The sequence below is a fragment of the Staurois parvus genome, unplaced genomic scaffold, assembly GCF_062004578.1.
Source record: "Staurois parvus isolate SC_StPar_1 unplaced genomic scaffold, SC_StPar_1.0 ptg000634l, whole genome shotgun sequence".
NCBI lineage: Eukaryota > Metazoa > Chordata > Amphibia > Anura > Ranidae > Staurois > Staurois parvus.
The window spans coordinates 14,504,104-14,531,404 of record NW_028318430.1 but is presented as its reverse complement, the minus strand read 5'-3'; the positions used below and the strand labels follow the sequence as shown (position 1 = coordinate 14,531,404).

The 27,301-nt window shown below is 38.4% G+C and overlaps 1 protein-coding gene across 3 annotated transcripts in view; it reads left to right on the top strand.

The window, feature by feature from the left end:
- The window catches only part of MYO16 (myosin XVI), a 468,341-nt gene extending 444,032 nt beyond the window's left edge, over positions 1-24,309 (top strand). For all 3 annotated transcript variants that reach the window (XM_089693597.1, XM_089693596.1, XM_089693595.1), the window contains exons 34-35: positions 8,103-8,188; positions 22,751-24,309. In XM_089693597.1, the coding sequence (XP_089549723.1) occupies positions 8,103-8,188; positions 22,751-22,903 (239 nt within the window). In that variant the 3' untranslated portion in view covers positions 22,904-24,309. The remainder of the gene's footprint in view (positions 1-8,102; positions 8,189-22,750) is intronic.
- Positions 24,310-27,301: the final 2,992 nt, after the last annotated feature.

The window sequence follows — 27,301 nt, the reverse complement described above, 5'->3', positions numbered from 1 at the left end:
AAGGGAATTACAGGAATTCCATCCAAAAAGCTAGTACCTGCTCAGAACTGGAAAAACGGTGCACTCCACTCTGGACAAAACCACATTTGGCACGCAAAGTCCATCCCACTTCCTCCCTGCTCTTTAAATACCCAACTATTTCTGATTCAGGTGATGTCACTTCTGGTTCTGGTGACATCACTTCCATTTCCTGCAACGTTACATCTGGTTCAGCAGATGGCAGTTTCCTACCAAATTCTGCTGTGTTTCACACTGTAACACATGCATATTACATCCCCACAATGGATTATTGAACAGAGGATGCTAAAACACTAAGTGCCCCTAGGTGAGAGATTTGGAGAAACCACTGCGGAAATCCAGAACAGAATTTTTTTTAAAGGACCAGAACAAACACTATACCAAATGTCATCTGACCATCTACTGTACTGTATATAGATGGGCACTGGCAGAGGCACACAAGTGTATTATTTTCTTCAAATAAAAATAAAAATATGAATACTATACAGATAGTTATTTAACACAAATAACAGTAAAAAAAATATGGGAGAGGAAGAGAAATATGACATTTGTCCAGCACAGACTATTATATATGTAATATTATATTTAAGGGAAAAAGATAATCTGCTCATTTAAACCAAGAGGGATAGTGGCATTAGGTCATGTACCAATTTAGTCTTGCTTTGTAAAATAGTTTTATTAAAGTCACCTCCTCTCAGATTAGGATACATTCTATTTAAAGCTGTGAATTCAAGAATATCTGGAAAATAATTGTGAAAATGAGTGAAATGTCTCACCACTAGTGCACGAAGATGCCAGCTGTTAAAGTCGTCGTAAACCTCACTGATACTAAAAACATTTTATTTGCTCAAGTGCAGGTCACTTGATTGCTGTTGATTTCTAAGCTTTTCACAGACCTGGCGGTGGGTGTGTATACAGTGGCTAACAACATCTTCCCCTCTAGCTGCTCCTCCTCTCCTTTTTGTGATGTCAGACATGTCTGCCTGCTCTACATACGCCCACCAGCAGGTCTGTAAATTGCTCCAGAATAAACAGCACTGAAGTGACCTGTTGGTGGGTGTGCATGGAGTGGGGCAGACATGTCTAACAATCAGGACTGGAGGGATGGGATGTAGGCGTGGTTTATTCTGACCCAAGAAGATACAGTCACTCTGTGAGATTGCACTGTATTGCCTGTATCTAAGTGCAGGATGATAGAGGACATAAACTGACCGTGTTAGCATGGATATGCATTGATTGGCTGCCATGCTTAGTGTGGTCAGTTTACTATCAGGAGGAGAGGCACAAGCAGACAAAACCAGGTATTAGAGAAAAACAGTAAGCACTGATAGCAAAAGCAATATGAAAAATCAAGTCCAAATATATTAAATATACTATACATATTTTATTTTTAGGTTTACAAACACTTTAATGTCATAGACATAACCATATGTTCTTTACTAGAAAGGTTGTTTTGTCTTGTCCTGTAATAGCAACCTGCATTTAAATAATGAAAGATAAATAATCACCTCTGACTGGCAGTTAACATTATGTTTCGATTGTACATTTTGCCATTTAGTAAATTAAATCCAGTCCTGGTGCAGATAAATTGTACCCAAGGGCAGATGTCTACAGGGATCATCTTTGATATAGAGTGTAAAGTGACTAGGTACTACTTCGTTTCATAACAAATATCCCTTTTAAAGATAATATGTGGAGCACTATCAATAAATTTGGAAACTCTTTTTTTCATTTTTCAAAATATGTCAGTGACCACTCGGTATATCTTGATCAATGACTTTTCCTGAAAGAGCAGAAAAATGCCGGGGCTATTCTTAGCCCCCTTATATGCTCACTATAGCTTTTTGCGAATATACTCCTGTTCAAGAAACCAAATTGTAATTTTTTTGCTTTCTGTCAAAGTTGTCTTCTTTGGTGCAATTTATTTTTCAGCACAAATTTTGCCCCATTGGTATATTATTCATTCTTATTCCTATTATTACTTTTCTGTGAAATAACACCATCTAATTTTGATTTTTTTTTTTAACAAACCTGCCTTATGTAGCCCTCTGAAACTATGGCCTACTAGAGCTCCCTAAATAGTGTACATGGAGTCTGTAGAGTTTTTGTGGCTTTTTCTGTGAATTAACAGACTCTAATTTTGATTCCTTGATTAAAAACTGCCTGTTCTCTCCATCTGAAACTGCAGTTTACTAAAGCTGCTTACATAGTGTGCGAGTCTTTATATTATTTTTGCATTTTTGTGAAATACACTTCAAAGTTTTTTTCTTGAGTAAAACCTGCCTGGTCTCTACCTTGTAAACTGAAAGCTACTAAAGTTGCTTGCATAGCATTTATAGTGTATAATCTTTGTGGCTCTTTTATGTGAAACAATGCAATCAGAATTGTGGCCTACTGAAGCTGATTACACAGTGTGCAATAAATCTGTGGAATATTTTTATTTGGATTTTATTTGGAGAAATATTATACTCTAATTTTATATTTCTTGGCTAAAACCTGACTGGTATCTCCCTCTTAACTCTGGCCTACTAAAGCTGCTTACATAATGTGCATCAAACCAGTACAATATTTCTGGGGGGGATTTCTGTGAAATAGTACACTCTAATTTTGATATCTGGTCTCTCCCTCCTACACCGCAGCCTTCCAAAGTTGCCTACATAATGTACAAAATTATGTTACTTTTTCTGTGAAATAATACACTTTAACTTTGATTTCTTTATTAAAACCTGTCTGATCCCTTCCTCTGAAACTGTGGTATGGTAATCCTGCTTATATACTGTGCAGCTAGTATGTACAATATTTCTGACTGTCATCTTAGAAATAATACACTTTAATTTTTATTTAATTATAAAACAGCCTAGTTTCACCTTCTTACAAAGTGATCTAATGAAGCTGCTCACATACTGTGCACCGGTGTTTTAAAGTAGATGGGAACCCTTAAAACCTTACTGAATATCCTTCAGAAAACAAATGTTGTGTTTCTTGGGGAATTTGGATGGGGGAATAAAATATTTTTACATGTTATGCTGCTGATATGTAAATTGAAGCCTCTTTACAGCCTCTCCACAGGCACTGTCTAGTCATAATATGCTGTGTTTTTCATAGGCTATATGTTTTTTTTTGGATGCAATTTTTTTTCTTGCTTGCACCTGCTACACACTGGCCAAAAATTTACTTTCAGCCCATGTGTACAGCTGTCTGTTCTACAGAAACGGGTTTCATGAGCAGCTTCTGTCGCACAGGCATGCTGCAAAACCATCATTCGATCAATGCTGGCAGCCGATGGCTGCCAACTCTGACCAGTGTGTTCTGGCAGGGACCAGTGCCCCAGTCACAACACAAAGGCACTAACGGCAATCTCTGTGAGGTTTTTTTTGTTCAGCCAGCTGGGTTGAACGAAAAAAAGCTTCTAGTGTGTACATAGCTTAAGTCCACATGCATTTCACAGCTAACAGGATGCATGTGTATTTTTCAAGGTGTATTTCCTAATTGTTGTTGGCTGGAGATATTTGAACTCCAATGTTGGGGTATATTTTCTTATATGTACAGATCTGAACACCCAAATAATTTTTATCTGTCTGCAACAATTGATTGATAGCTGGCTCTTGCCAACACCTGATCTTCTTTGTTCTTATTAAGGGGTTAATTCACCTTTTCAAAAAAATGAAGAGGTGAACTAACACCATGCACCCTCTCCATCCCTGGTCCCTACTGTACTTATCTCCATGTAGGGTGGATCTAGAGTGGAGTAGCTGTATCTCTAGTGGTGTTTGATTGGTACATCTTGTAGTTTCTTATGTAATGGTACATCGAAGATCTTTGAGCCATAAGTCCCAGTGTTTCCGGAATTTAGCAGATGAGTTGTGTATTTGAGCAAAGGTTTTTTCGAAGGCTGTGTTTTTGTTCAGGATTTCAGTTACTGTGTGAATGGATGGCATTGTAGTTTGTTTCCAAAGCCTGGCAATACTCAATCGTGCCGCTATCAAAATATGCATTAGTACAGTTCTGGACTGTGGTGGCCAGGAATCTATTCCTATTCCCAAAAGTGCCAGGGCTGGATCAGGAATTGGAGAGGAGTTTGTAATTGATGTTATAAACGTGAAGATATCTAACCAGAATGGAGTAATTTGTGGACATTCCCACCATATATGGTACAAGGATCCTTGTTGGTTACAGTTCCTCCAGCATAATGAGGAGTAGCGGTTGGATGAACGTGCTGCCAAATGTTGTGGAGTTATGTACCATCTGTGTAATATCTTTTGGTCTGATTCCCAATAGTTAATGCATCTGGTAGTTTTCATAATCCAGTTTCCTGCTGTTTGCCATTGTTGAATCTGGAAATGTTTCCCATTTATGCATCGTTGGTAATTTTCCTTGGTGACAATGTTGAAGAAGGATATTATATATGAATGAGATACCTCGTTTGTGAGAATCTATTCTTTCATAAAAGTTGGTCAAAGATCTGAGGAGAGAATCTTCTTGGTATTCCAGGTTGCATAATGCATGACGAATTATTAGATATTTGAAAAAGTCCTTATGCGTAATTTTGTATGTTTCAGAAAGTTGTTGAAATGTTTGTAGGGTACCATTGGCATATAGTTGGGCAAGATTTTGAAGGCCTGCTTTTGACCAGGATTTAAGTTCTAGAACAGGTGTCATCGATGATATGGAGAGTAGAGGAATGAAGCCATTAATTGTAGGGTGATTTCCCTTTGAGGTTCGTAGAATAGACACACAGGTGCGGAGAGTCACATTGATTGTGTCTAGGCAGTATCTTGGGGCTCTATGGGTGAGAGTAAGAGCTCCCAATGTGGCTTGAGTGTCACTATGGATAAGGGACTGTTCTATCTGTACCCATCGTTTGTCTATTTGAGGTGTCCACCAATGCTGTGTCTGATCCAACACTATTGCTTTATGGTATAATTGTAGATTGGGGGCTCCCATACCTAAATTTGATCGAGAAGTGTATAGTGTCAATTTGTTGACCCGTGCCTTTTTGTGTTCCCAGATGTAAGTGTTTAATAGTGATTGTAGTTTTTGTATGGATGAAGATAGTAATGGTATTGGGATGGCTCGAAAGAAATGTAAAATGTGTGGTAAGATAAACATTTTTACAATAGCAATTCACCCAACCCATGAAATAGTGGTGTTGGAGAACTCTTTACATAGTTTTGGTATTTTAATGAGTAGATTGGAAAAGTTGATCTTAAATGTGTTCAAGTGGGGAGATGTTAATTTTATTCCTAAGTATGTAATTTGTGATGATGTGGCCCATGAGAAGGGGGAGATTGATGAAATTTGTTTATGTAGTTTATGTGGGATTGCTATCGACAACATGGAGGATTTGGCTTCATTTACTTTGTACATGGATAATAAGCTAAATTGCGAGATAACCTTTTGCAATGCTGTTATTGAGATGATGGGGTTGGTCATAGCAGTTATGATGTCATCAGCATATAGTCCTATTTTATGTGTTTCGTGACCTATTTTGATACCTCCAATGTCAGGTTGTATACGTATCGCTTCTGCCAATGGTTCTATGCATAAAGCAAAGATTAAAGGTGATAAGGTACACCTTATCGATATCTGGAATGGGTCAGAGAGTATACCAGATGACCATATTCTAGCACCAGTTGTAGGTATGGCCAGTAGATTCTGTCAAACGCCTTTTCTGCATCTAATGAGATGAGTAGAGATGGTGTTTGTGTGTAATTTGCCCATTGAGCTAAATTTATGAATCTACGTGTGCCGCCTGGTGCTTAACGTCCGTTGATAAATCCAACCTGATCTGAATTAGTTTTGGTAATAATGATTGAACTCGGTTGGCTAGTAGTTTGGCATAAATTTTTGTATCTGTACTTAAAAGTGATATAGGTCTAAAGTTGGCTGGTGATGTGGGAGGTTTGCCTGGTTTCGGTAATGTGATAATAAGGGCTTCTAATGTTTCTTTTGGGATATTTTCAGATGTTGTGAATTTATTAACAAATTTATGTAGATATTGGATAAGGGTTGGAGCAAAGGTTTTGTAATATTCATTGGTATAACCGTCAGGTCCTGGTGATTTGTGAAAAGGGAGATCATGAATTATTTTATTAATTTCAGAGGTGGTGAAGGGTTGTGATAAGGAGTCTAGTTGTTCTGTGGAGATCTTAGGAAGTTGGAGTGATTCCAGAAACGTATTGATTTGGTTATCAGTAGGAGGTGTAAATTCTTGAGAATATACACACTTTTTTTCTTCGTCTTCTAGCCAATGCAGTGACATCATGACAGCTTCCTCTTTTCCTTCCTGCGGCGGCAGGAGGCGGGAAATGAGACACAAAAGCTGTTCAGTCCCGGAGCACTGTGAGCCAGCATACATAATTATGCACCCCCTATAAAGCTTATAAACAACAGGCTGGGCTCACAGGAAATGGGCAGAATGACATGAGTGTTGTTTCACCCAAAGGGTGCTGTCAGAGGGGGACCCAGAAGGCCAAGGGCTGGAACGTTGAGAAGGTAAGTAGAATTTTGATTTTTTTTTTAATTCAGGAGGAATAAAAATACTATAAAAAACAAATTTAAAGCACTGTTTCTGCTTGCATTCCTTCTTGTCCTTGCAATTGCAAGTGCATTTGATTTCCATATATTTTTTTCATTTGATTTCTATTTGTATGCACTGAAACCAATTAAGTTTATTTGTGTTTTTTTTTCCATTTTTCTACTTAAATAATAACTCTAGAACAGTGTTTCTCAGCCTTTTTCCAGTTGGGGCACCCTTGAAAAGTATTGTCAGTCACGAGGAACCCTTGTCCAAGGCTTGGTTCACATTACTGTGTGTTGCAGAATGCACACAAAATCACACTCATTCCTGACATGCAGACAAATGCTCTGCTGTTTATGGGTACCCCCATACATTGGTAAACACGGGGTGTTTTTGGTGTGGCGCAATTTTAAAATTAAGGTCAGGGATGACTTTCCCTGCATTTCTGCGGGTAAGGCATTGAAATGAATGCGCTGCCCTACACACAGCCACACAGATGTGAACCAAGGGCCTGGATATACATATGCTGTTGCCACAGCTGGAAGTATACCTCCAGGTGAATGGGGTTATACTACAACCACCCTGCAACTGTGTACGCATCGCATGCAGTTGTGGTGTTGTGATTGATGCTGATTTTTACAGGGTTATACTAGGTGGTGAGGAGGCAACATATTGTCAAATGCCTCTGAAATGTGATCTGAGCATGGATTGCTTTTCAGAGGAGCAGCAGACTTTGCTGCTATTACAAACAAGTCCTAAAAAAGCAGTTCTGAAAGGACAGGCATAGGGTCGAAATTAAAAGTTAAATATATATACACACATATAAAAACAAACACACACACATACGTACACACACACATGTACACACACACACGTGTACACATGTACACACACATGTACACATAAACACACACTCGTACACACACGCACCGGCACATGTATACTACAGCATTATGAAAAGTTACAGTTCCTTAGCTTCCATCACACAGCCGGGTACTGCACTCTAGGGGGAAGCAGAGAGCACAGAAGACACTCCCCTTCCCTTTGCTTTCACTTTGCTGAGCGGTGTGATGGCTCCCAGTGCCGACATACAGCGCGGCTGGGGATCGGGGGATTGGGAGCTGGGGCTCAAGTAACAGCCATTCTCCCCACGGCATCCCTGAAGACCTCTTGCGGCACCCCAGTTGAGAAAGGCTGCTCTAGAAAGATATAATCTATAGCACCCCAAGTGGTCCAGTAACTCTATGGTGACCCCTATAGGATATTTCACTGTAAAAACCTGGCTGTCAATGCCACTGAGCAAGTGTGAAATTTTACATTGTGCTTAAATCTAACAACGCTGTAGACTACATCTTCCTGAAGTAATTCTTAAATTTTTTTTTTTTTAAATCTGTAACCTAAAACACTATAATGCACTCCACTCCACTAATCTGACCTTTAGGTTAGATTACAGTTATACAATTTAATTGGTCATTTAATTAATGCCAAAACCTCTGGTTTGTTTTTCTGTGACTATTTTATGAGCAGGATTGAAACACTTATCCATGTATTTAATTTGCTGTAGGTCTAGAAGAAGATTTGAATTGTAAATATCGTAGCAGCACAACAAATGCTTCAGTACCAAGGAACAAAGAAAACTACAGTAGCCAGGTAAATATATTTAGGAATGTCAATAATTGGAAGGCATAAATGACATGTTCATCCTTTCCTGATATAAATATTCAATTGTTATAGCATAATTATATTCAAGGCAGCTATTCATACAGGTGTTGGGCCAGAACCAACAATGTTTTGGTGAAGTCAAGATTTTTCAGTATCTATGTTTGTACTAATGCAGGGCTATTTTTCCTTTTTTGTTTGCTGTTTATTGTCTGTAAATTAGATATCCTGTAAAAAAAATAGTAAATTTTTATTTAGTAATGATGTAATGGTCACATGGCCATGATTTGAAGTTAAAAGAAAATTGAACCTTAGGTTGAGGAAAGGGTTCTTTATTGCTAGAACAGCAAAAATGTTGATCCCTCCCCCAAGAAGTGGTACAAGCTGAGAGTGTTGACAACTTCCAATAAATTTAGATGTTTTCCTAAAAGAAGAATATGTAGGGCTATGGGAATTGTTAGAAAATAAAAATCAAACACATTTATAAACACACATAGGTTGAACTGGATGGACCTTTGTCTTTTGTTTTAACCATAAGCTACGTAATTATATTTTAACCACTTGTCTACTGGGGACATTTTTTCATTTTTTTGCACACATGTTAAAATCTGTATTTTTTACTAGAAATTACTGTAAATGCCCCAAAAGTATATATTTTCTGCAAGCAGAAACCCTATTGCACAATATTTTCGCAGTTATTTATCAAACCCATATTTTCATGAAAAAATACACCATAATGAATTTTAGTGCAAACAAGCACAATATTATACCAATTTTTGACAGAATGTAAAGTTGGGGTTGTGTTGAGTAAATGGACACAAAACATGTTAAGTCTTAAGAATGTGTATGTCTGTGGAATCGCAAAAAAAACTGTAGTACCCCAAAAGGCTTTAAAGGCCTTTACAGATCATCAGTTTAGAGTTAACCCTGAACTATGGCCCCAGAATTATTAGTCTCACTACATTTGCGACTATACCTAACATGTGCTGCAATTGAATTTTATATACACCTGCTTGCCCAATTATTCATTTTTATATCAGATGTGTGCAGAGGTGATGGGGTGCAGTTTTTAAAATAATTTGCATTTATTCAATTAAACATTTTTTTTACACTTCTTTTAATTTACATTTGCAATTTTTTAATTTACAAGCCTCCTATGTGATAGCATGGGCAGGTGACTGGTTCTCTTTATGGAGACATTGGGTATCAATTAGACCCCCAATATCTCCCTTGCCCTCAAATCAACTATTCAAACACAGGTTGTGCTTCAAGAGCCCCATAAAAGTAATCACTTTTATCAGAAAGCCCTTTGTTGGCTCTTAAAACTAGTCTTGCAAACTTGATTTAACCACTTTTCTGCCATGAAATGTACCTTGGTAGACAAATGGTTACATGTAGATGTCATCATCTATTATTTGTTGCAATCATTGTATCTTTTTTTTTTTAACTATCCCAATCTGTTACGGTCTTTTTACACAGGCATTCAGATTAGATTCCCCATTGATTGGAATGGCGAGTGCCCATGTGAAGGGGTCTTTGGGTGTTACAGGTGTCACCCCTGGCAGGTGATGCAGGCTTTCTCAGAGCTGGAGTCTAAGTGACTGATTGGTCTTCACCAGAGTACCCCACAAGCAATGATGGACTGGAAACCCTAGTGGCTATTTGGCTGATAGCTGTCACTAGAGGGCAGCCCTCGAAATTGCTCCATCAAGGGTTCACTGGAGCAGGGTGGCAATGTTGAATGACAGGGTAGAATGATGCAGAAGGTTGGTGTCGGAGAAGAGGTCGTGGCAGGTGGCAGGCAGGGCGAATAACAGGAACAAGTAGAGTTGGCCATTCAGAGCATGTTCTATATACACTTTCTTTTAGAAGAAGATGGTGTCTTTTGAATCTTTTTCTGCAATAATGTGCATCAAATGAAGTAGTTAACTGAGAATATCTACTTGCTAGAGAATACATATTTAAAAACAGTGGTTAAATATTCCCTGTAATTTTCTGGATATTGTCTATGTTAGGGTCAGGACTACAAATAAAATGAATGTGTGTGTATGTATGTATATATATATATATATACAGTGGGGATCGAAAGTTTGGGCACCCCAGCTAAACATTTGTATTAATGTGCATAAAGAAGCCAAGGAAAGATGGAAAAATCTCCAAAAGGCATCAAATTACAGATTAGACATTCTTATAACATGTCAACAAAAGTTAGATTTTATTTCCATCATTTACACTTTCAAAATAACAGAAAACAAAAAAATGGCGTCTGCAAAGGTTTGGGCACCCTGCAGAATTTATAGCATGCACTGCCCCCTTTGCCAAGCTGAGACCTGCCAGTGTCATGGATTGTTCTCAATCATCGTCTGGGAAGACCAGGTTATGTCAATCTCAAAGGTTTTAAATGCCCAGACTCATCTGACCTTGCCCCAACAATCAGCACCATGGGTTCTTCTAAGCAGTTGTCTAGAAAACTGAAACTGAAAATAGTTGACGCTCACAAAGCTGGAGAAGGCTATAAGAAGATAGCAAAGCGTTTTCAGATGTCAATATCCTCTGTTCGGAATGTAATTAAGAAATGGCAGTCATCAGGAACAGTGGAAGTTAAAGCAAGATCTGGAAGACCAAGAAAAATATCAGACAGAACAGCTCGCAGGATTGTGAGAAAAACAATTCAAAACCCACGTTTGACTGCACGATCCCTCCAGAAAGATCTGGCAGACACTGGAGTTGTGGTACATTATTCCACTATAAAGAGATACTTGTACAAATATGGTCTTCATGGAAGAGTCATCAGAAGAAAACCTCTTCTACGTCCTCACCACAAAAATCATCGTTTGAACTTTGCAAATGAACATATAGACAAGCCTGATGCATTTTGGAAACAAGTTCTGTGGAACAATGAGGTTAAAATTGAACTTTTTGGCCGGAATGAGCAAAGGTACGTTTGGAGAAGAAGGGGCACAGAATTTAATGAAAAGAACCTCTGTCCAACTGTTAAGCATGGGGTTGGATCAATCATGCTTTGGTGTTGTGTTGCAGCCAGTGGCACAGGGAACATCTCACGAGTAGAAGGAAAAATGGATTAAATAAAATTTCAGCAAATTTTGGATGGTAACTTGATGCCATCTGTGAAAAAGCTGAAGTTAAAGAGAGGATGGCTTCTACAAATGGATAATGATCCTAAACACACCTCAAAATCCACGGGGGATTACATCAAGAGGCGTAAACTGAAGGTTTTGCCATGGCCTTCACAATCTCCTGACCTCAACATAATTGAAAATCTATGGATAGACCTTAAAAGAGCAGTGCGTGATAGACAGCCCAGAAATCTCAAAGAACTGGAAGACTTTTGTAAGGAAGAATGGGCAAAGATACCTCAAACAAGAATTGAAAGACTCGTGGCTGGCTACAAAAAGCGTTTACAAGCTGTGATGCTTGCCAAAGGGGGCAGTGCATGCTATAAATTCTGCAGGGTGCCCAAACTTTTGCAGACGCCATTTTTTTGTTTTCTGCTATTTTGAAAGTGTAAATGATGGAAATAAAATCTAACTTTTGTTGACATATTATAAGAATGTCTAATATGTAATTTGATGCCTTTTGGAGATTTTTCCATCTTTCCTTGGCTTCTTTATGCACATTAATACAAATTTTTAGCTGGGGTGCCCAAACTTTCGATCCCCACTGTATATATATATATATGTATATATATATATATATATATATTTTTTTTTTTTTTAATCTAGGTACATAGTAACTATTGCATACAAATACTACATAGTATTTATTCAGTCAGCAGGTATAGCTATATGTTTATTTTCAAATGTTTATCTCCATTTACAAACTATTGAAATAAGCCCTTTGTTCACAGGCTTAGTAACTCAGGCTGCAATTAACAGACAAGAAAAAAGCTAGTAGTAGTTAGTCACAATCAGCTGGCAAATTCTACATGTCAGAACTCAGTAGTCTTCACCCCTCCCTCTTGCATTTTTTATTTTTAACACTCTATTGCCCAGTGGATCCAGTGTTGGCTTGGTTCTCCTCGGGCATCTTGACCTGGCCGTCTATTCTAGGTTTAAGCAGCTGGCCCATTATGATGCATGCCAACTCTGCCCACCAGCCGCTATGATTCACTACTTCTAAAGCCTCCTAGAATATGTGATTGGCTAATCCCAGGAAGCTGCAAGAGCAGAGACACTCTATTTTCATTTAGGGAAGAATGGTGGCAAGGGACAGGGATAGCAAAAAACACATAAAAGATGAAACAAAACAAACATATAAATCTTTAACCACCATTTTGCATTGCACCCGGGGCAGGAATGGAGGAAATTTAAGTCACTCATGGAAGTGGAGGTTAATTTTTACAGAAAAAGGACATTATTTCTATGACAGAGTGGACAACTAGTTAGAAAGAGAAATTTAAAAAGCCATCTACGTCAAACTGGTATAACCATCCCTGAACAGGGGTGGGAGCTTTCAACACATTTGTCTTCCACATATAATGCTGTTTTAACATCTCTACCTTGGCGATTTGACAGCAATTCAAAACAACTGACACCAAGGATAGGAATATATAACTGGAACACTGGGTCCAGAATATTCACACCTGGACAATCAATATATTCACATTCCATGTTGATTGAGTTTGAGGTGTCTGTGCTTCTGTGTGGAAATATAGTAAATGCTGGGATTTCGTCCTGACTGTCACTGGAACAAAAAAAGTGGCTTGAAAAAGCTCTGAAATATCATCAACATTACAAAAGAAGCCTAGTTGAATGTGACTAACTGCTACCAGCTATACCATTACCTGGATAAATGAGAACCTTCACAGACAGACAACAGAATGAGTAACACCATGACTCATCTTTTGTTGATAGCTGGGAACTTCAAACAAATGGAGGAAGGAAACTAGGAGATTTCTAGTGTGCTGTCTTTTTAGCTAACTCATAGTGCTCTGGTTTTCTCTTTAAGGTACCTTACTGTGCCCATTTAGCTGTGGGTTATTGAAGCTTTTTAACATTTTCATTACTTCCTATTTTAAAAAGCGCTATATGAGATATAGATAAAAACTACAGCATGACAAAATAAATAAATTGTCCACTGTGTATCTGTACTGCCAAAATAGTCAATAAAACATTCATTATATTTATAGTGCTGATGGAAGCCTGGAAGACAACCATATATCTTCAGGCACATTCTTTAGAGCATGAAATAACTCTCTATAGAGTCATTCTCTGATGTTTATTTTATACATGCTTAATTAATGTAACAAAATGCAATCTAATTGTGGTATCTAAGCATGATTAGGAACATATGGTTTGTTTAATTCTGTCTAGAAAAAGCAATTGAAAGCTTCTGCCTGTCTTCTCTAAGAAAATGATAGTTTTTTAATATTCTTCATTGACAAAAAAATAATGATATAAGATCAAATATAAAAAAGTCATGTTTACTTTTCTATTAGTGGTTTACAATATGTTTTAAGAGGTTAAACTTCCTGCCAGTGTAATTTGCTACAACTATAGTTTATGATGCTTCATTACTTTTTGAAAGTAAAAAAAAAAAGGAATATTTTCTTGTTGATATTTTACAGTGGTAATGATGTTGTAACAATTTATTAAAACAAATAAACATATATTTGCTGGGTTTCTCAAAATAATGGGACTTCAGAGGGGGGTGTGCATAAAAAAATCACCTTAGGGTTCTAAAGAATAACTATTTTATAGTAAAAAAGGAAAAGAGCTGACATTAAAGTACAATTTAATAAACAAAGCTACAGATGCCACAATTTTCTTCATTTGCCTGTATCTAAACTGGGGGTTTTGTCTTTGTATACATATGGACTTGCCTGAATGTGGCTTACTGGGTATATATGGTGGTATTATTTAGTTTTTCAACTTGAGATGAGAAGAAAAAGTAGGTTAGGGAATGACTGCTATTATGTTTTTGGTATCTGGTTGATGTTGGGACATAAACTCATTCAAGTTCCTATCCCTCACATGATCTTGCACGGTCTTGTTATTGGGCTGATCAAGTTGATTTTGTAACTCCAGTGTTCTGGGTTTCATTCCCACCAGGCACACTAGATACAAGGAGTTTATTGATTCCTTCTAAATACTAATACCATTCAATAACTTTTCAGTAGGTTTTACAGCCATCTGCCTAAACTTTGTTTGTGTACACCATATTGCCAAAAGTAATGGGATGACTGCCTTTACACATGAACTTTAATGGCATCCTAGTCTTAGTCCGTAGGGTTCAAGATTGAGTTGGCCCACCCTTTGCAGTTGCTATAGTACATAATTAGTCTGGCTGAAAAAAGACAAAAGTCCATCCAGTTCAACCATAGTAAAAAAAAGTTATATTACTATACCCACAGTTGATCCAGAGGAAGGCAAAAAAAAACAGCAAAGCATGATCCAATTTGCTCCTGGTGGGAAAAAAATTCCTTCCTGATCCCCCGAGAGGCAATCGGATATTCCCTGGATCAACTTTACCTATAAATGTTTGTATCCAGTTATATTCTGTGTATCTAAGAAACAATCCAGACCATTTTTTAAGCAATCCACTGAGCTTGCCAGGACCAACTCTTGAGGGAGACTATTCCACATTTTCACAGCTCTTACTGTGAAGAAACCTTTCCATGTTTGGAGATTAAATTTCTTTTCCTCCAGACGTAGAGTGCCCCCTTGTCCTCTGTGATGACCTCAGGGTGAATAGCTCTACACCGAGTTCACTATATGAACCACTGATCTATTTATAAATGGTGATCATATCCTCCCTAAATCTCCTCTTCTCAAGAGAGAATAAATTCAGTTCCTCTAATCTTTCCTCATAGCTGAGCTCTTCCATGCCTCGTATCAGTTTAGTTGCCCTTCTCTGTACTTTCTCCAATTCCCCAATGTTCTTTTTGTAAATTGGTGCCCAAAACTGAACTGCATATTCCAGATGAGGTCTTACTAATGATTTGTACAGGGGTAATATGATATCTCTCTCTGGAGTCTATACCTCTTTAAATACAAGAGAGGATTTTGCTCGCTGTAGAATCTGCAGCTTGGCATTGCATGCCAATATTAAGCTTGTGATCTACCAGAACTCCCAGATCCTTCTCCACCATTGATCCCCCCCCTCCAGTTTTACCCCCCCCCCAATATGTATGATGCATGCATATTCTTAGCCCCCAAGTGCATAACCTTACATTTATCAACATTAAACCTCATTTGCCACATAGTTGCCCAATTACACAGTGCATTGAGGTCGGCTTGTATATTGGAGGCATCCTGTAAGGACTTTATTCCACTGTACAGCTTGGTGTCATCTGCAAAGACTGAAATGGGATTTTTAATCTCAGACCCTATATCGTTTATAAATATATTAAAAAGTAAGGGTCCCAACACTGAACCTTGGGGTACACCACTGATGACCCCAGATCATTCAGAGTATGAATCATTAACCACTACTCTTTGAATATGATCTTTTAGCCAGTTTTCTATCCATTTATATATGAATTTTTCCAAGCCCGTAGACTTTACCTTACACATTAGCCACACTAGCTATAACAGCTTCAACACTTCTGGGAAGGCTGTCCACAAGGTTTAGCAGTGTGTCTATGGGAATGTTTGACCATTCTTCCAGAAGCACATTTGTGAGGTGAGGCACTGATGTTGGACAAAAAGGCCTGGCTCGCAGTCTCCACTCTAATTCATCCCAAAGGTGTTCTACTGGGTTGATGTCAGGACTCTGTGCAGGCAAGTCAAGTTCCTGCACTCCAAACTCGCTCATCCATGTCTTTGTGGACCTTGCTTTGTGCACTGGTGTGCAGTCATGTTGGAACAGGAAGAGGCCATCCCCAAACTGTTCCCACAAAGTTGGGAACATAAAATTGTCCAAAATGTCTTGCTATGCTGATGCCTTAGGAGCGATCTTTACTGGATCTAAGGGGCTAAGCCTAACCCCTGAAAAACAACTCTACACTTGGCACAATGCAGTCAGGCAAGTACCATTCTCCTGGCACCCACCAAACCCAGACATATTTCATTGAATTACCAGACAACGAAGTGTGATTCGCCATTTCAGGGAACATATCTCCACTGCTCTTGAATCCAGTGGCGGCATGCTTTACAACATTGCATCGGACACTTTGCATTGCACTTGTTGATGTAAAACTTGGATGCAGATGCTTGGCCATGGAACCCCATTGAATATCTCTGCGCACTGTTGTTGTGCTAATCTGAAGTCCACATGAAGTTTGGAGGTCTTTAGCTATTGACTCTGCAGACAGTTGACGACTTTTGCACATTGTGTACTTCAGCATGCGCTGACCCTACACTGTTATTTTACATGGCCTACCACTTCATTGCTGAGTTGCTCTTGTTCCCAGTTGCTTCCACGTTGTTATAATACCAAAAACAGTTGACTATATAGTAAGGAAATTTCACGTATGGACTTATTGCACAGGTGGCAACCTATCAAGGTAACACGCTTGAATTCTCTGAGCTCCTGAGAGCAATCCATTCTTTCACAAATGTTTGTAGAAGCAGTCTGCATGCCTAGGTGCTTCATAATATACACCTGTGGCCATGGAGGTGATTGGAACACCTGAATCCTATGATTTGGAGGGGTGTCTCAATACTTTTGGCAATATAGTGTATATGACCTTAAGAATATTGGATTGCTTAGCAATACAATGAGGTATAGATTGTTGTTTATGGTTTAGTCTCCTCTGGAAATTTGATGAAAGATTTTTCAATAGAAAAATGTATTCTTCAGAAAGGTTTATTTTGTATTCCTGGTTGTATATTATACATCATTGTTTTTCAAGTGAATAGAGTTTACATGACTTCAGGTGGACATTTGATGTTCAAGCTGTGCAAGCGATGAAGTCAATACAAGTATTGCTTGTGGCAGTCAGATAATGATTGGGACATGTAAACCATCTCTAAAGTATGTGTGCTGCACATTCCACCTTTATTTTCAGAAATGAGGACAAATACATTTTAATACAACTCATCTAATAGCTATCTGCTGAGCTAGAGAGAGGATAGTGACAGGTTATGGACCTGTTCTGAGTCAAACGAGAATGGACAGAATTCACACCGGTGGTTGATCTTGATGAGATTTTGCATATCTATGATCAGTCTCAGAATGATGTGACATTGTTGACTCTGCTGCTAGGGACACATCACTAGTGGCAGAGTTTCCTCTGTGGAATCACTCCCTCCCTCAACCTGAATACTGCCAAATCTCACCCGCTAGCAATGAGGCAGCGAGGAGGCGACATCTCACTGGCAATCATAAATAGATAATATTAAAAAGAAATACCTGAATATGATTCTTTTTCAGGCTGCTTGCAATCAAGCCTGATTAGATCATCCTCCCCTTCTACAAAGGTCACTTGGCCTACATGGTCTGGTCTACATGCCCAGAATTGGAAATCATTTTTTGTAACATGTCCTGAATAAAGGTTCTTTCTACCATTCTATTCCTCTTTATTTATCCATCCTATCAAGACGGTTATTTTTAGCTTTCAGTTAACTTTTTTTTTAATAGGTCTGATCATTTTTTCCTAGATTAGGTCAAAATTCCCATATCTGTGGGCCCCAACAATAATCCAAAACATACTAGGTGACCAATTTGTTGGAGAACAGTCTCTGTTATAATTATTTTATTCTGAAATGTTATTGAGACACTGGCAATTCAGCCATTTGGGGTGTATTTGCAAAGTCCCTCCATCTCCACCCCAACCAAGAGATACTCACCTAACCAGTGCACTCCCAACGCTCATTTCACCTGTCAAAGCTGGCACTAAAAGCCACATTGTTTCTTCTGTCAGGTGACAGTGCTTGGGCCTCACAAATGTTTCCTAGACCCAATCACAGAGTATTATTGCTAGCTGTGACAGAAATAAGCAACAGGGGATCACTGGCAATGTAAGTATTTGTGTGCCCTGAAGGGGCAAGGTGACAGTTCTTTTTAAGATAAGCTAATATTAGGCAAAGCCTCGTGTTCTCAATTCTCTCCTTCATAGCCATATACATAATCAATCCAAATGTGTATGTTAATGGAAGAACATTTCAGAAGATCTCTGTTACATATATGGCTTTACATTTGCATTCTATTTCCTTGAAAGGTAATATACTTATTTTGTTTCAGGTTTTTCACCACTTATTAGTTCTTGCATATTTTAGATTATAAAGAGCTTTGTGTCTTTGTATCAAGTTTTGGCTGTAAAACAATGTATTGTAATTAATGATTGTATTAATTTAAATGGAGTCATGCTGTTCTGTTGTCTTCTTCAAGCTAGAAGTTACACATGATTGTTATTTATTCATAATAGCACATTGTGTACAAACATAACATACTGTGCATCAGAATTTGTGCTGTATAAAAATTCATAGAAATTATTAGTGTGAACTGGCTCCCCCATTCATCATGAATAACAGATCTCTCTTTTCATAGCAGTTAAAATATGAAAAGCAATGTTCACAACAGTATATGGCTGCACATGACCGCATGACGGCATACAGAGTCTAAATAGCTGGCATATGGGAGCCCGTGTGCAGCGTATAGCCTCCCATTGTAATAGATACACTGCTATAAGAGGGACTATGACAGCACTTGCATGAATTTACACGTGTATACAGATGTGCAACCATGGAATTCAATGCAATGGAAGATCATACTCTACACTGGCTGTATACGCTCCATGAACACTGTATGACCTTTGAGGCCATGTGTAAGAAGCTTAAAGGTGCTTCAATGCCCCATTCACACTTCAAATAGTGGGTACATGTTTTCCCACTCACGATTTTATGTGGTTGATTTACACACATTTCTGCATGTTGCACATAGGGCAGCCCATTCATACATGTCAATGCTTGGTGTGTGTGGTTTCTGTGTATCTATGTGATGTGTACTGGTGGCTACTAAGGAGAACATAAGGAAGCAGATGGACATCTAGGGGTACAATAATGCAGACATGGCACGGCTGCTGGAGCAGTGGGAGGTCAATGGGTTAAGATGATGAGAAGTGACACACAGAGAAGAGGCTGGGAATGTGCATCACCATCATGTACATCACCATCATTATTATCTGTATTGTTGTTTATATCTGCTGGTAGCTGAGATAGAAGTACCAGCAGTCATCAGGGTCAGTCTGTGGGGGAATCAGTGTATATGGGGTCAGTCTATAGACTGGGGGTGAAATCAGTGTATATGGGGGTCAGTTTGTAGATTGGGGGGATCATTGTATGTGGACAGTCTGTAGCCAAGGCCCTTGCTGGTGGAAATAGTAATTCATTTTGGGGGTGCTACTAGCTGGTCTTGCCTAGGGCACAAAATAGTCTATAACTGGCCCTGGTCACCCTAATCTGTGACATTGCACAGATTGGCGTGCCGGCACTGACTATCATTTACAGGGGCTGGTTTGCGGGTGCACATGTGCACTGCCGGCCTGAAACTTGCCCATATATATATACAGTTGCAAGAAAAAGTATGTGAACCCCTTGGGATTACGTGGAGTTTTGCATGAATTGGGCATAAAATGTGCTCTGAACGTCATCTAAGTCACAACAATAGAAGAACACAGTCTGCTGAACATAATACTACACACACATTAGATGTTGCCATGGTTTAATTGCACATAACATGTAAATATTCACAGTGCAGGGAGGAAAAAGTATATGAGGCCCTAGCTTAATGACTTCTCCCAGAGCTAATTGGAGCCAGGAGTGAGCCAACCTTGACTCCAATCAGTGTGATGATATTGGATGTGTTGCTGACAGCTGTCCTGCCCTTAAAAACACACACCTGTTTTGGGTTTACTGGTTTCAAAAAGCACTGTCTGATGTGAACCATGCCTCACAGAAAAGAGCTCTCAGAAGACCTACGATCAAGAATTGTTGACTTGCATGAAGCTGGAAAGGGTTACAAAAGTATCTCCAAAAGCCTTGATGTTCATGTGTCTACGGTAAGACAGACTGTCTACAAATGGAGAAAGTTTAGCAATGTTGCTACTCTCCCTAGGCGTGGTCATCCTGTAAAAATGACTGCAAGAGCGCAGCGCAGAATACTGCATGAGGTAAAGAAGAATCCCAGAGTGTCAGCTAAAGACCTACAGAAATCTCTGGCACATGCTAACATTTTTGTTGACACATCTACAATAAGGAAAACATTAAACAAGAATGGAGTACATGGGAGGACACCACGGAGGAAGCCATTGCTGTCCAAAAAGAATATTGCAGCACGTTTGAAGTTTGCAAAAGAGCACCTGGATGTTCCACAGCACTACTGGCAAAATATACTGTGGACAGATGAAACCAAGATTGAGTTGTTTGGGAAGAACACACAACACTATGTGTGGAGAAAAAAAGGCACAGCACACCAACATCAAAACCTCATCCCCACTGTAAAACATGGCGGAGGGAGCATCATGGTTTGGGGCTGCTTCGCTGCCTCAGGGCCTGGACGGATTGTTGTCATTGATGGGAAAATGAATTCCAGAGTTTATCAAGACATTTTGCAGGAAAACGTACGACCATCTGTCCGCCAACTGAAGCTCCGCAGAGGATGGGTGATGCAATAGGACAATGACCCAAAGCATATAAGTAATTCAACAACATAATGGCTAGAACAGCACAGAATACGCCTTCTGGAGTGGCCCAGTCAGAGTCCTGACCTCAACCTGATTGAAATGCTGTGACATGACCTTAAGAGAGCGATTCACACCAGACAACCCAAGAATATTGCTACACTGAAACAGTTTTGTGAAGAGGAGTGGTCCAAAATTACTCCAGATCGTTGTGCAGGTCTGATCTGCAACTACAGGAAACGTTTGGTTGAGGTTATTGCTGTCAAAGGAGGGTCAACCAGTTATTAAGTCCAAAGGTACACATACTTTTTCCTCCCTGCACTGTGAATGTTTACATGTTATGTGCAATTAAACCATGGCAACATCTAATGTTTGTGTAGTATTATGTTCAGCAGACTGTGTTCTTCTATTGTTGTGACTTAGATGACGTTCAGAGCACATTTTATGCCCAATTCATGCAAAATTCCACGTAATCCCAAGGGGTTCACATACTTTTTCTTGCAACTGTATATATATATATATATATATATATATATATATATATATATGCAGTATATATATATGTAGTGTGTGTTTTATGGGGTAAAAAATTATTGGGGTGGAGGGGTGACACCATATTTTACAGCACTAGGCAAAATCTTCGCACTGAAATTACTCTGATCATCCATACTGCTCAGCAATTTGCAGAGAGTTAAGCTGGCTCTATACTACAATAAAATCTTTAAAATTGACCTAGCATCAGATATGTTTTTTAATGTTATAAACATGCATACTAAATAATATGTTGTAAGTGTAACACTTCCAGGTATTCATTACCTTTCACAGAGATCACAGCTCTCCCCTGACAATGTCTTTTTTTCCCACTAGAAAGATAGGGATATCTTTGTTCAAGCATTATCCAAAGTCGGCATCTACTTCCTGCACTGAGATGTTGGCTCAGAGATGACACAATCATGTAAATCCTGTGCTTGCGTAGTTCTTGGCTCTGTTCACGTCTGAAAGAGATCAGCTCCAACTGCTGTCTACCCTTGTCTCTTACTACAAAGTTACTATGTTGCAGTCTTATAACTGGGAAGAGTAATTTCTTCTGCCTGACTGCAGCAAGCTGATGAATGCATCTCAGCCTAGTAAAAGTCACTTGTCTATAGCTCATAGACTGTCATTTAATTAATTATACTGTTTTCTGTATATTGTGACATCTTAAGATTTATTTTTGTGGACTAACATTTCTGAAAGGTTTAAAAATCACAAACACATATGTGATGGCTAGGGAGGAACAGGCAGAAAACCCCTGCCAATATTTGCCTTGGAGGGAAGAAGAATAAACACTTTTGGCCATGTGCAGTGGCTTGTCAGGAATGTCTGCTGATGAATGTAGACATAATTATAGGCTCAAGAAAAAAACTCTCATATCTCTGGGTACCCCTAAAATCAAAAAAGCATTTAAAGTGATATTAAACCTTTATTCTTTTATTTTTGCACAAAGCAGTCCTGATCCTCATCTTCTGAGGTCCCCCACTAGCACTCCTGGCTCCTCCCCTTCTAAGTACCCCCCTAGCAAGCCACTTGCTAAGAGGGTTACTCATGCAGGATTGCTCCTGAGCCCCTCTGCTTGCATCCATTGACAGAGACAGTGTGACTTTGCTTAACCACCCACCCCTCTTCATTGGGAAGGGAGAGAGCGGAGAGAGCTGCTGCTCTCGTGTACAGTGCTGGATCAACATCAAGCTCAGGTAAGTATAAGAGAGGTGAGGGGGGATCCTACATTAAGGCTACATTAAGGCTTTGAAATCGCTTTTACAAAAGAGGAAGAACAGTCAACACCCACATCAAAAGTTGTAAAGTTGTCTGGTCTGTTTTCTTTTGGTCTATTAGAACTTTGCATAGTCAATCTTCTTAGATTAAATACAGATATTGTAACATAGTAGACTTGGTTAAGTAAAAAGCTAAACTGGATTTTTCTTTTCCAGGTTATTCATCAATTAAGGCTATCTGAGAATGAGAGCGCTGCATTACAAGAGCTAATGGATTGGAGACGAAAGCTTTGTGAAGACTCGGAGGACTGGCAGAAAGACTTGACAAAGACTGAACAGACAAATGCTGCTTCAACTCAATCCTCTTAGGTGGAATATGTACTCTAGTGAAGATTTAAGCTACCACCTCCTATGATAAAGAAACTTTTTATCTGTCAGGGCTCCGTCTTTGTGAATATCTCCGTGCTCCAACAAAGACTGTTCACTTTATATAATATAAAAAATGTTTTTAAATCGGTGTAACAATCTTTGAAAATGGAAAGCATGAATTAGTTCTATGCCTCGTTGTTAATCTGTGTGTTAATATATATGGTGATATACTCAATGTTCATTGTGTTCCAGATATAATCTAAAGTGAGAGGTTCCCAGCAAAAGAAATATGTAAAATGACAATATATGGAATAGTTCTCAGATGTTAGGGTGAATGTCTTCAATGATTGTTTTTATATAATTAAAAATTTGAATCCTGTGCTATTCTGAATACAGATGAATACTGTATAATTGATGTGAGTGAACCTGTGTGTCTGTACCTTGTGCACACGAGAAAAACTACAAAAAATATTCTATGCACTCACTTAGCAAACAGGAGTAAGTTTATAATAAATGGTGTTACTCTTTGGAAATTAAGTGAGTAATTATGTCACATAGTATATATCCATTTTCACCCAAAATTTATTGTAGCAAAATTCCACTCAACAATGAAAATGTGCTGAAAATGCCTTCAGCATGCTTTTACACTTGTTAGGCATTCCTTGTCCTCCACAATTGGGTCTGGAATTTCCAACATTCATGCTACGTTTGGTACTTTGAACACCACCTGACTGACTATCACTGATAATATCATGTAAACAATTGGTTCTCTTAGGGGTGGACAATGACTCTTGCAGAACATAGGCATGATGACCCACTTTTGTAGGAACAGCAGAGGTGAGAATAAGGGGGCTGAGTGTTTTTATTCACCAAACCAAAGCACAGTTTTGTAATGTTTGGTTTTTAAGCACAATACGGCCCAACAAGATTTCCACCTCTCTTACGATAGCCACCTTCTATTTAATACAGAGGGCTTTGTTTGATTACTATATACTGCACAATTAAAATTAATATATGTATAAATTGATGTAAATATTATCTGTATAAATGGTTCTGGGTGATACCATCACCTGTAATATCGCCTTTCATTGACATTATCACTTTAGTAGTAATTAGAAATACCTACAGTATGTATTATAAAAATGACATACCCATACTTTAGAATATAATAATATTAGAAGAGTTCCAGGATATATAGGATGAGGATGATATTACATGATAGCAGAAGTTAACAAGAAGGAAAGGTTACATGTTTTCCAGTGTTAATGTGTGCATTACCTGAAAATGCAAAGAAAAACTAGCAAATCTTCAATCACTATCCATGTTTACTGCCAGATTTTATACCTATTCAGAAATGGTGCTGCTGTTCTTCCTTGCTGATGCAGTTAATAAATGCCAGTATTCAATTTCGTATTGTTATGTTTTATCTTGCGTATCTTGCAGCAGTGTTTACAAGAGAAACATTTAGTTACAGTGAAAAGCTGACTTCTTAGTTGCATTTCACAAAAAGCATTAACCTCAATAAATATAATGTACCTATCACTTTTGCATCCTTATCTAGAAAATCTAACACAATTCGTTATTGTGAACATAGACTAAAGGAACCAAAAAGAACACCACTGGTTCTTTAGCCCATTCTCACCATAACCTTCTGGGTTATACATTTTTGTACCTTAAAATGGAACTTCACCCAAAAGGGGAAGTACCACTCTTTCTACTCCACATTTGGAACATAATTTTTTTGGGGGGAAGCAGGTTTATGATTTTGACAGGTACCCGTTCCCCCACTTCAGGTGAGATCGCCACAGCAAGTTGAGTGGAGGCTCACCCCCCGTCCTTCTGAGACATGTCCCAGGTCCCAGGAAGCTTGGACCACGCAAACAGAGTGGCTTGTGCATGTGCAGTGAGTAGCCGAATGTGAAAACAACAGCAGTCATAGCCAGATGCCCACACTTAGTATGCCAGCGTCATGGACCAAAACCCAATGAAGAAAGTGGCCAGGTGAGGACATTGCTGAATCCTGGGACAGGTGAGTGTCCTATTATTAAAAGTCAGCAGCTGACTTTTAATTTTTTTGCAATTTAGACTGAAGAGCCGCTTTATGCCATTCTCCATAGATTTTTTTTCTAATGCACTGCTGTAAGCCGACAAGCCTGAAACAGCTGTATGCATTTTGGAATAAATGGCAATACAACATTAGGTGTTGCAAACACCTGTGTTCTGGATGTACAGTTAGCCATAGGGAACAAAGTGATGATCTGTATAGGTCCATCCGCTATCACTAAAATAATCACCTTACTTTTTGGGATATGTGATGGAATGAGATATGTAAATATCTACTGTTTTAAAAAGGCTCTGCTGAGCTATATATCCTTACCTGAGAACCACTTAGGCATAGTTAGTTTACTTGGAGCTGTCTGTATATGCTTTTCAGGGTCTGGTTTCAGTTTGCTAACTTCGAAAAAATGGCATAAACCCATATAAAATAGTGTAGATAAGCACAGTATATTTAAATTCAATTGTATGAAAAGTAATACTACAAGAGTAAGTCTGTCACTCAGGTTTTCTGAACAACAATGTGGGCCTATAGCTCAAATGAGAAATAATAATTATTTACTGTCAGCACTACTGTAATGAGCATATAATGTAGAGTAAGATACAGTAGTATCTGTCAATGACGTGCAGACATTTGCATTTACGGTATTGAAAATTTATCTGGGATTTATACTTCCATTTGACAATTTACAAATAGCAAAGCTGTAGATTTTCAAAGACTTACTGGTTCAAAGTTGCACTAGTTGATGCTGAAAATCTTTCAGTTGATCCCCTATGAATTTAATTTACAGTACAGCTCTGACTGGATGCTTTCCATGATCATCTTTGGCTTAGCTCCTAAGATCAGAAAACAGGTTGGGAAAAATACAACTGCAGCCTCCCATCTGCTATGGTTTATGTAATACGCTGCAAAATTAATATAGACCTGAAGTAATGGTTAAGTAAATAAAACACTGACTATAAGTTGCTATTCACATTTGTAAAATTTAAAAAACAGTAACTACTAATACTGTTCAACAAATAGTTCAGCTGTTCATAATGCAATGCATCCTGTCTAAAGACATATTGACAGCTACCATTGTTGATCTTCTTCTGAAAATGCTAGTTGTCTGTCTGTTATACTGACCTGATAACTTCAGTTCTATGTATGGGTCACTGTCTTGTTACGAGTATATGCATATGAAGGAAGTTTTTTTTGGGTCAGTGTTTCAAAATAGTAAAGCAAAAGGATCGGAAGAACCTAAAATTTTCAAAGTAAACCAGCAGCCATATAGGTGTTATATGTGTTCTCTATAAAACACTGAAGCCAGATATCTCACAGATTCTTACACCCATGGATCTTTGTATATATCCTCTCCTATAATTTAACCTATTTGTTGAACTACTTCCTGTATTTTGGAACAATGCCACTATATATGTACCATTCTGCCTCCTTCCCACATCCCCTCCAGCAAAACAGTGAATTCTCTGGATTATCAGTTCTACTGGTTGTGACATACCATCTTGCTATAAATGTATAATTCATCTCCACTGTGTTCATATCAACCACCCCATGTGCGATCCTAAACATTTTCTTTCTCTGCTGCTCACTTAACTGTATTTTCAATTCTTTTTCCCATTTACCCATATACAGTGGAACAATCGGTTCAGTAATTGTAGAAAGTGTCCTATAAATGCACGAGGTGCAATGTTTTTGTGTTCCTTTTAAATTCAGTAATTGCTCTAGTGGATACAAATTTTCAGCCTTTCTCAATGGCTGTGGAAGTGATGCAACAAAATGTCTCAGTTGATAGTACCGCCATTCATCCATAATCTGAAACATTTCCCCTTACTGTTTCAACTCCTGTAAAGTGTTTATCTCCCCTTCTTTCATAATATCCTTTAACTGTGCATTCCTATCTATAATTCATGTTCCTACAATAGTACTCATCCCTGGTGGAAAATAATTAGTTCCCACCAATTGTATTAATGGTGAATTATACTCCCATCTGTTTGTTTGTGAATTAGATCTCATATCCTAAATACATTCTTAGTGAAAGTGCTAGTGTTTTCAGAAAACATATGATATTGTTGTGGAACCCAAATTATTTCATCTAATTGTGTTTCACTCAGTGTTAATTCAATCCCCACCAAACTTTTCTCTTGTGGATTATACACCCATTCCATTATTCATGATATAATTACTGCACAATAGTTCGCTTGGTATATACTCTTGAGTGACGGGGTTAACTTTACTTATAAATACTTTTATTCTTTATCCTGCCATTTAAAAGGAAATTTATCTTGTAATACTTGCCTTCCTACTTTAAATATATTATTATCTAAAATCTCAGATTTTGCAAG